Here is an 11,575-nt window from a genome sequence, read left to right on the forward strand (position 1 = left end):
CTGCATACATTATGACATTTTTTTTTAAATACGGCACCGCACTGCGCCGACACAAGCGCCGACGCGCTCACCGCACTCCCCATGCTTCTGCCGCAACCGCTGCTGCCGCCGTGCCGGCACCGCAGACACGCGTTGCTTTGTAATCGTAATAGCGCAGGCCAGGTGCGCAGGTGCCATCGCTACACTCTTTCCCCCTCTCATTATTGGAAAACAGAATTTAAAACACGTAAAGCACATCAAGGCTAAATTGCTACTGTACGTGCACTTTCTACTATATATATATATATATATATATATATATATATATATATATATATATATATATATATATATATATATATATATATATATATATATATATATATATATATATATATATATATAGTATGGATAATTATATATTGTATTTCACTTACAACGACACGATACTTACTTTTGGAATTTTGCGGACTGCCAGAAGCCTGTTTCGCCACCACCACGGGTCAGCACAGTACTGCATTATCTCCGGCATCGGCCGATGCATTCCTGTCCACGCGCTGCGATACGGACTTGGGCCGGGCTGGCTACACCCCTTGGAATGCATGCCCGGTATTGCATTAGATCTGGGATCTGCTCCACATTCCTGTCGCGCTTAAGGACGTAAGTTGGCCAGGATAGACCCCTACGAACGCATACGGTGATGCATACAGGGACTAGAGCTAAACAGCTTCGCTGCAATAAATAAAATGGGCATCTCACATCGAATTGGTTCAGTTAGTTAAAGGTAACTAGTGACGGCGTTCCGCCTGACAACTGTTTCAGTCTTTGTATTGATAACACGAGTAATATGGCTGCGTATAAAAATTGCTTTTGACCATAACCCGAAAAATGACGCCACAGCTGGCGAAACGTTGCCACGTGTACTTACTTTCAGGGTGATTGTCCTTTCGAGGCTAACAACGCTCAGAGTTATCGCCAAGCGCAACACGCGCCTTTCTGTATTGAAAGTTTCTAGGGCATTGTCGCTGATTCTAGATGTTGCTTATGTTGTCTCCGAGCCTTGTGTAATCAAATGTATGCATGCCAAGAATATTGGTGTATGGTGAACATTAGTGATTACGCTTGACGATTCAGTTGGTCATGTACAAATAACCGACGCATGTGATCCGCACATCAGATTTCAGTGATCAACAAGTGCGCTCGCCGCTGTTCTTGTGTTCCGCGTTTGTGATGGAGTAAGAAAGGCTTGGGCCCAGGACCAGTAACCAATGAACGCAATAGACACCCCACTGCACATACGACACAGAATCTGTATTTACAGGACAAAATATTATCTCGACTTGAGACACATACTTAAAGGTATCTTATCACCTGCATTCCTGCGGCTGCTAAAATGTCTTGTGATAGAAATAGTCTCTCGCCGTACGTTTCTTCGCGCGGAACGCATTGCCACGTCGATGCCGATGTCGGGCCCCAGCGGTCGGCTGGCGTTTCGACAACGTCACCATGAGCCTCGCCATGGCATCAAGGAATGTGCAGTCGGCGCAGAGGCTGTGATGAAAGTCGCTGTAGCCGACGTAGCCGCGGTAGCCATGTATTGGAGGTACTGCTCAGATACTGTGAAAATACTGCTCTCCGCACCAGCAACGACGGCGATGACAGCCACTACAGCCAACGTAGCCACAGTAGACATGCACTAGCTGCAGCTTCTGCTCTCGCCACCTTCAGCAAAGCTGGTGGTCGCAGTGACCAGGGAAAACGACCACTTCACCTGGTTCCCTGTACTGGTTGCCCAGCAGGAGCACGTGCCGTTGGCGTCGGAGAACGGCATAGTGGTGCATATTGGGTTCTGTGGATCGGACGTCCGACGAGAACTGACTCGTCTTCAACGACGAGCAGCACGGTATCACTGATACGCACCACGCGCCACTCAACACTTTGTAGTCGCCCACGCACGGCGAACAAGGCATTACTTTTTAGGCGGGCATCTGTACATTTCATGGCAGTGTTAAGTCTCTAGCTTGGCACATGTTTTCTCAGTGAACATTTAGTTTCGTGTCTTGCGCTGTGTCACTTTGGCTTGCTCACCGCCACTACGACGTGATAGCCTCTTGAGGTCATTTGCCTTCTAGTACCGGACGTCCACGTAGAGCCTAAACCCAAAAGACATCACCAGCGTCGCCTTGAGCATCGAGCTGGCCTAGGCTACAAAACTTCCTCTGCAGCACGGACTTCTTCCCAAGTACAGGAAGTGTACAACCACGACAGGAGCCAGAATGACAGCTCCAATGCATCCTACACTGATCACGCTTCAGTAACTCAGAGAGCACCATATCTTCTATGAGCATTCAGTGGTTTAACCGAAAACCTGGCTTGAGGCGTTTGAAAGAGTGTCAACCTACAAGCTGAACGCTGAAGACAAGCTGCGCCACGTCTATTTTTCACTGGAAGAAGTCGCCAGAACTTACTTCAAAAATCGAGTGTCCTCGTTGACTACAGGGGACCTGATCTGCAGGGAGTTCTTAAATACATGCACAAGTGCTTCTGCACAACCTGGACAGCAACGATTTAATGCGTGAGCATTCTTTGGGTAGTTCAAGTTATTTCCGGAGAAATATTTTTATCTATTGTCCTATGTAAGCGTTTTCCCGTCTACCTGCGTCACTGAGTAGCCCTTGGTTGACTGAGTAGCGTATCGGGCAGCCGTACTAAGGAAACAGCGTTCGAAACAAAGCAATGGACCAACATGCGTCACTGAGCATTCACCAATGTGTACATACTTACCGCTTTTCAAGGAAAATCTTTCACGCCGACAAGAATGACTGTAGATGCGGAACTGGGTGACTTTCAGCGTTCGAAGAAACGTTTTGAGGCTGACTGAGAGCACCGGGTATGTGTCGCTTGGTCTCCGCTCGCCCTCAAGAAACATTTTTGATTCTGTCACTGGATATGTGCCAGTAGATTATGTGCCGCTCTTCAATGAACGTCTTTGACGCCAACTTGAGTACACATGCGCCACTAGAAATGTGCCGTTATACAATAGCAGAAAGACTACTTCAAGTATGCGATGTTGAGCACACTCGAACCCACGCCAGAAGAGTTTCTCAATGACAGCCATCCGAAGCAATAGCGGACCACGCCACAAATGCCGCAGGTATGGGCCGCTTTTACATAGCGCTTTAAGCGAAATGCACCACGAATGCACTTGCTATGTGCAGCTCCTCAGTGAACTTCTTGCCAACTTGGACTGCTGAGTGTGTGTCACTGAGTGCGCGGCAGGCAAGCCAACAGTACTGAGCGTTTGCAGATACTGGAGCGCCAAGCTTCCGGTCTAGGCAGCCCACGCGCGGACTTCTCAGCAGCCGTCTCTTGGTGTGACGCAGCGCGTGCAGAAGGAAGTGCGAGAAAGGCTGGTTCCTACGTCACGCGCTTCTGAGCGTATGCATGCGCCGGCGAACTACGCATTTGGAAGCCACGCCCAGGCTTCGCGGTTGTGGCACTAGAAGGTGCCCAGTGTTCTTGGGCAGAACACGTCTCACACATTGCTCGTTTCGACAGTGGCAATATGTTGTATCGCTATATTAATTCAATGGTAACACATTACTGTCGACATTCATCTTGAGGTAGGTTCTGCCACATTTCTTTTTTTACCGAATAAGATGACCCGACTTCTCCATCACACAGACCCGGATATACCTGCTAAGAAAAAAAAATTGTTTTTCGAGCGTGCGCTGAAGCAACAAATCGTCCCTCGACTAACGCGCGACCCTCGCAGGAGTTAAGCAGAATGCCTCACGGGGGCTACCACAATTGAGAAGACGCTGGAAATGCGCTCTGGATGGTACAATTGCCGCTTTATACCAGACAGCACAGACGTTCAAGAGTCTGCGGGATGCGATAAGATCAGATCCCTGAGATTATCTTTTTGAAACTGTCTCTTTGAGATGGTGTGCGCGTGTTAACGGCGATTTAGATTTTCATACCATCGCAGATACCAACGACGGGGGATCGGCCAGGAAGCGTGTCTAAGCGTAGATGAGGGTGATGGTTCGAATTCTATAGTACATACCCACAACAAGGTATTGGCGAAAACTACGGTGGTACATATTGTGCCGACGCTAACTGGCTTTTTGCTATGGTAGCTTTTGATGATGGTAATGCTTTTCATACTATGATAGATGCTCACAACAAGGATCCTCCAAGAAACGTCCAGAAACGTCCACGCGTGCTAATTATGATGATGATTTCCATACTGTGCCTCGTAGCCCCCACGTGGGATTTTCAAGAGGGGGCCGTTGCATGTCATGACAACGACAATCAGCTCTTTCAGATGATCGGCGCATGTTGATGACGATTATGATTTCCATGCTATGGCACATACCAAGGACGGCGGGGGATCGGCATAGAGTGTCGACATGTTGATTAGCATGATCACTGGCATACTAGGGTATATACCCACAATTGGTGAAAAATGCATGTGCATATCATGCGCATGTCAACTAGCTTTTTCATATGGCCGCCGAATGTTGATGATGATCGTTTTGCATTCTATGACACAGACGCACTATGGGAAATTGGCCAAGAAGTGGCAGGTACATTCAAAATAAATGAGAAGAAATGAAGACGTACGGGCCTATACAGAATTTATCACATCGCGTAGAACAGGTACCTTATCGCACAGGCGCGCGCTGGTTTGCTTTACAACAAAGATGCGGGAATGAAAGGAGGCAAATTTATAGCTCTTCGTGAAGCGTTTCCCGATATATTCGCTTCTCACAGATTCCAACCTTTTCGTTATCTGCATTATTTGTTGTTGCTTTTTGTGCTCAGCAGCATTTATGATAACAAAAATTGCGAGATAGGAGTCCGTTAACTATCCTTAACTATCGTTTAAAATTCTCGTGGATGAAATAATTTAATTGCACCTGAGGCGTGTTTCATAGACTCCCTAAAGTATTTTAAAACGCACATTATAGCATCACGACTGACGTTATCGAAGGATTCTAGATGGGCCTGGATGTAAACTACTAACTTGTTGAAAACCCTTTTGCAAATATTCGTGGTTTTTAACCTCGTACCTGAAGTAGTCCAGACAGTTCTGATCGCACGTGAAGCGACAATATGCGCATGGGTTGGAGACGTGTAGTGGCTTTTTATTTGCAGTGGGAAAGTGTGACGCCCACGTGGAGTTCCTGGCCCCAACAGCCAGTTTCAGCTTCTCAGTCGAGCATTTGCCGCAGCCTCATAGCTGCGAATACAAGCCCATGGTCAGATCTAAAAAGGACGAGGGAACAGAATACCCCACAACATTAGAGTCAGACAACAGTATCTGACGGAAAATGTTGCGTTTGACACAGTCATTATTAGAGAGAGTACTGCGCAGCAGTGAATCCATTTAGAGGCAGCTCGCCACAAGGCTGATGACTGCATTGGTTGCTAATGCAGTGCAGCTTAACGCTACACACGCGTTTTCAGGCAGCTCTCTAGGAAACGAATCTTGAGAGCACATCATCCGAACAACGTTGAGGTGCTTCGAAGGTTGAGTAACCTAATCATATATGCAGTATTATATTTCTGCGTTGGTGTGATCAGCTGGAGCCCCTTGAATTTAAGTTCTTTTTTCGTCGGTATCTTGCGTCGTCGGTAATATATCAGGTCTACCTTCCGCGGTGGCCAAGGTGGCTATGATGTTGTGGTTCTAAGCACGAGGTCATGCGTTTGACAACGCAGCCGCTGATGCTGAGTCAGGGAGAAGGGGAATTCAGAAACGCTTAAGTGCAAAATTTAGCTGCAAGTGAAAAACGATACTAAACCGTCGAGTGAATCTGGAAAAGCCGTAATGAAAAAAAGCACGAAATGAAATAGTATCCGCACTCTCTGCTCATACCAGCATAGTGCAGTATGCAAAGGTGTTAGGTAGCGTAAAGGGTAGGACCACAGATTAGTGAGTTCTATGATTTATTTCAATTCGAAGAGAGAAAGAGTTAAATAATTCAAGGAGGAACAGGCCAACCAAGATCCAGTAAGGGTAGAAGCAGACGAATTCAGGCTGGCGCTTGGAAACAAATATGAAGTTTTAAAATGTAAATGTGGGGCTAACGTAGAGGTAATGAATAAAGCCATAACTAGGCTCATTTCAGAAAGAGCGAGGGAGATGGGAGTTAAGGCACCATGACAACATATAGGTAAGCTCTCCGAAGCAAGAAACGACCTAATAAAGAAACAACAAAACATGAAACTGTTTAACAAAGGAGATCAGACAGAAAATGCTGAACTGTCGAAGGTTACACATGAGAATAAACAAAACAATACTCGAAACTGTAACGACACAAAACTTGGGGAAGCAGTATGAAACGGTTGCAGGACGCAGTAAAGGAGAAACTTGGCATAGGACTGGGCAAAATGTCTGCGGTGAAAGCTAGGCAGGGTAACGTCATAAGCAATTTCGATAATATACTCATAGCAGCAAACTATTCCATACGGACCAATACAATATCCAGAGCAGTCACGCTACGTTCCTTAGTAGTGATGAACAAGATAGAGAGCCTCATTTTATTACTTACGATTCATTTAATATCACCTCGCAACATTTATCTTGGATAAAAAGACACAAGAAAAGGAATTACCAGTATATTTATTTAAATATGAGGGAGATATAATGCTTGAAAAGTTTGCTGCCTTCTATACGCAATGCCTCGATACTTCAAGTGCACTGGAGAACTAGAAAAATGCATAAGAAAGGAAGCGTTAAGGAATTGAAAAAAATATAAGCCCATTACCTTACTCTCACTGTAGCATAAGTATAGTACGTATAATAAGGGCAAAACCACTTCAATCAACGAATAGAACAGGCCAGCTTCAGCAAGGGATATCTTAAAACAGATACCAACACTTATTGAGCCATCGCATAATAGAGGAGTACAGAAGGTATGTGTGAATATTATCCATGGAAATATCTACAAAGTATCGCCTGCTAAAAGTTGAAAATTACCTATCAAGAAAGGTTTCAGGCAAGCAGACACAATATCTCCAATGCTATACACTCTATGCGTAGAAGTATTCAAGCTCGCAGACTCGGAAAACTCAAGAACAACCCTCTGCTTGCAGATGACATTGTTCTGTTGACGAACACTGTGGATGAATTGCAACAAGTGACTATGGACTCCAACCGAGAACGTGCAAAGTAGGGCTAAATATTATTGTGCACAAGACTCATGTAGTGTTGAATATCTAGCAAAAAAAACAAGAATTCGTGATGGCCAGTCTGCCTCTAGGGTCGGCAGAGGAGTACACTTACCAAGATCAATTAGCCGACACGGGACCCTGACCAGGAGAAGCAAACTTACAGAAGAATAAAAATGGGTTGAAGTGCATACGACATTTTTTACCAAAACTACATTGGGAGCCTACCACTGTATTTCAAAATGGAAGTAATTCAATTCTGTTGGGGCTGCCATATCGGATAGAAACTTGGAACTTAATAAAGAAGCTCCAGAATAAGTTTGGGGCTGTGCAAGAAGCGATGGAAAAAAAATTTAGGCGTAACGTAGAGAGACAGAAAGAGAGCGTGTGGATGAGAGAAAAAAGGAGATATTCCATATTCTAGTTCACATTACGTGAAAAGATGGAACTGGGCCCGCCATGTAATGCGGGCCCAGTTTATGCGTTTGCAGAGAGTCCCAAATCAACATCATCATCATTATTATCATCATCATCAGCCTATTTTATGTTCACTGTAGGACGAAGGCCTCTACCTGCGATCTCCAATTACCCGTGTCCTGCGCCAACCGATTCCAGCTAGGACCCGCAAATTTTATAGTTTCGTCGCACCACGCACTCTTCTGCCAAAGTCCCAAGTATCGTATGCCAATATTGAAAAATATGAATATGTCACGCAAGTGGACAAAACGAAGAAAATATTGTGTGCGTTACTTGGAGATACATCATTATTTCCATTCCTCATCATTACATAATTAGTACTAATTATTTACCAACTTCTCAAACATTGTAATTGGATATAAAGCATCAATGAGAAAATCCTATAGCAGCGTCAATGAGAAAATCCTATAGCAACACGAAAAACTCACGATATAGCTTTATTACGTGCTTCATAAAGTGTTTTCCTAGCGTGAAAGAAGCGCGCAAATACACGTCAAATAACTGCACGACTGTCCGCTCGAGCCACTTTGGATGTAATCGCTGGCATCTTTCGCGCTCGTAAAAAGTTTTGTGCAGCACGTATTGAGCAACAGAAAGCTGTGTCGGAAGTTTCTCATGTTGTTCTGCTATTTCCCCATTTACACTTCTAATATAATTATTATAATTGAGAAGCTGATTAATTATTCTGGCATGAAAATCTGATTTAACGCAATGTAAGAATTAATCTGAGTATCTCCAAGCGACTGCAAACAATTACGACGGCATGCAAGAACGCCAGTGTAGCGTGCAATGGGTGCACGTTAAAAACCCCAGGTGGTCAAAATTAATTCTGTGTCACTCACTACGGCGTGCCTCATTATCTGATCATGGTTTTGGCTCGTAAATCTCCAATATAACATTTTACTTTTAATGTCATGCTCTTCCCTGGACCAGTCACCTGTATATTCACTGGATAATATGTCATAATTACCCGTTTGTTAAAAAACCCTAGGTTAACCGCATTAACCGTAAATGAGACAATTAGTTGCCTCATTTGGGACAACAGCTCATGTAGCTAAATATTTATTTAAAGATTTGATTACTGTCGCACCGACAATAACATGTTACTATTATTTTCACGAAGATCTGTGCAATCTGCATTGACGTCAGTTACATTGTATGAAAACGCCACACTCAATCGGTTGAATAAAAAAATTACTTTTACTGCCCTGCCAATTCACGTTTGATTGCAAGATCATTTATCTTACTTACAGATGTCCTGCTCCAAAAGGCCTTCCGTCTGACAATGGACACCCATTTTGGCCAGGGTGCTGCACTCAGCCAAGCCCAGAACCACCTGTGACTTTGCTTGAACGTTCCTTGTCTCCCGAAGCTGAGAGGCACACATTCATGTCTGCATATCAATATAGAAAATTCCAGTAAAAGGCAAACAAGTAACAAGGTGGTTTCTGTACCAAACATACTGCTGAGAGACGCATTAAAGAAATATAGAAGAAGTAAATATTTATATCCAAAACGAAGATGTGTTCGCATTTTCCTTCTTAGAATTCATAAAATTGTGGAAAACACAGCGACATCCGGGATCATAGCTCTTTCACATGCTACGACTGGAACGACGATAATCGGTGCAGTCGCACGCGTCGCAATGCAATTTTTAGAAGGCCAATTTTACATGATTGCGATTTCAACAATGCGACTGGTGCGAGGCCCAGGGTTGCTTGCTGCCAGGTTTCATGGCACACGCTGCATAATTCCTTTTTTGCAATGAATAAAACTTTTACATTACAATATTACTGACCTTTCTTGATTTCGAGCAAATAATATGCACGTTTACTAATTTAATAACATGTTAGTTAAGATTTGTTTTGGAGTGCGCAACGGCGGTTTCTAAAGTTCATTGCGACACGGAGTACGTAAACAACTTTTCGCAGGTGGTTCAGCGCTGTGTGTTGTCTCATCTGCCTTCTATGACCGTTTCGTTCTGCCTGCGCCACAACAATCTACAAGATGACCTATCAACAAGTTCATATAGCTGCCCTCACCGGATATGCAGTATACGGAATTCGGCCGGCACGAAGTCGTCGTGTCAGCCCAATAATATCCTCGCGCTACCCGTGTTCGGCGTCAGCTTCTAGAGAAATTATGTGTTTATACTGCTCGTGATTGCGCATATGCGGTGCCTGCTCCTAGCCATATTCTTGCGCCAAACGCAACAACAAGCACCAAGCCGAAAGCCCGCGTGTGCCCCTGAACGAAGCAGCAAATGATCAGTGTGATTACTGAACGTGGAATGAAAATTGTGTTGTGAAATTCAACCTTGGCGCTAGCCTGATTCAGCCATCGCTGTGCGCGTGTTGTGAATATATATATATATATATATATATATATATATATATATATATATATATATATATATATATATGTATATATAGTCATGATGTTTATTGAACGCGAGAAACAGCAGATAGGCAGCAGCCTAGCCGAAGCGAACAACCCGCGCGCTCTCGCAAAGCACAGCACGGGTCGTCGTCGTCGTCTCTGAGCTGCTATCCGAAACACGAAGCGCGTCTGCTTCATTACGTTGTCCCCGGGTGTGAAACAGAGCCATCCTGGCGACTCAGGGCGCAGAGAGCATGAGGGGATCGAAATAAGGCTTCAGCCGGCTAACATGCACAGTCTCGCGACCTCGACAACGAAGGTCAGGCGATGGTGTGACGGGCTCAACGATATAGTTCACAGGGGAGGAGGCATCAATGATCCGGTACGGACCGCGGTACCGCGCAAGTAGCTTAGAAGGAAGGCCAGGCGTGTGAGGCGGTATCCATAGTTAAACAAGGGAACCAGCAGGGAACGTGGGCGTGGCATAATGACTGTCGCGTCTTGTCTTCTGACGCCCCTGATCCTCGCTGCTCAACGAACGGGACAGCTGGCGGCAATCTTCAGCGTATAGGGCGACTTCTGAAATAGTTGTGCACTCGAAAGCGCCAGGTCGGTAGGGCAGGATAGTATCCAAAGGACACGAAGGCTCACGCCCATGCAAGATAAAGAAAGGTGGAAAACCGGTGGTCGCTTGTGTCGCGGTATTATAAGCGAAAGTAATGAACGGGAGTACGGTGTCCCAATTTTAGTGGTCGGACGAAATGTACATCCTCAAAATGTCGCCCAGCGTTCGGTTGAAGCGCTGCGTGAGACCGTTCGTTTGGGGGTGATACGCGGTCGACTTCCAGTGAATGATCTGGCACTCGCGAAGGAGGGATTGTGTTGCTTCTGACAAGAAGACACGACCCCTATCGCTGAGTAATTCTCTAGCAGCACCGTGGAGAAGGACGAAGTTGCGAAGAATGAACATCGCAACTGCGCTCGCGGTCGCGGCGTGGAGAGCCTAGGTCTCGGCGTAGCGCGTCAGGTGATCGACGCTAAAAATAATCCAGCGGTTTCCACATCCGCTGGATGGGAGCGGGCCATAGATGTCGATGCCTATGTGGTCTAACGGCCGAGCTGGGCACGGTAGCGGCTGTAGTGGGCCAGTAGGGCGCAGTGGGGGAGTTTTGCTTTGCTGACAGGCGGTGCATCATGGAACGTACTGCACAAACCGCTGCGCAAACCGCTACATTCCACGCCAGTAATATCGTTGACGCAGCCTTGTGAGGGCTTTTAGGACGCCGGCGTGGGCGCTTTGAGGGTCAGCATGGAACTACGCGCACATATCGGAGCGCATGTGACGAGGGATAGCCAGAAGCCATTTCCGACCATCAGGCATATAGTTGTGGCGGTAGAGGCAAATTGGGCAAAGTGGGCGCACGGCAAATTGGGCTGCTTGACGGCGTAACGTCCGCGTTGAAGGAACGACCGATGGAGCGGCAAGGTAGTCGGGCAGCAGTGCGAGCGATGGGTCCTTGCGTTGCTCGGAAGGCATGTCAATAGCGGTCAGTAGTGA

General features: G+C 45.8%; 1 protein-coding gene across 4 annotated transcripts in view; it reads left to right on the forward strand.

The window, feature by feature from the left end:
• Window positions 1-9,158, forward strand: part of LOC142590384 (uncharacterized) — a 32,671-nt gene extending 23,513 nt beyond the window's left edge. For all 4 annotated transcript variants that reach the window (XR_012830089.1, XR_012830088.1, XR_012830090.1 and 1 more), the window contains one exon: window positions 8,892-9,158. Coding sequence is in view for 1 of the 4 variants with exons in the window: in XM_075702470.1 (XP_075558585.1) it covers window positions 8,892-9,060 (169 nt within the window). In the remaining 3 variants the exon portion in view is untranslated. The remainder of the gene's footprint in view (window positions 1-8,891) is intronic.
• Window positions 9,159-11,575: the final 2,417 nt, after the last annotated feature.

The sequence above is a fragment of the Dermacentor variabilis genome, chromosome 8, assembly GCF_050947875.1.
Source record: "Dermacentor variabilis isolate Ectoservices chromosome 8, ASM5094787v1, whole genome shotgun sequence".
Classification (NCBI taxonomy): domain Eukaryota; kingdom Metazoa; phylum Arthropoda; class Arachnida; order Ixodida; family Ixodidae; genus Dermacentor; species Dermacentor variabilis.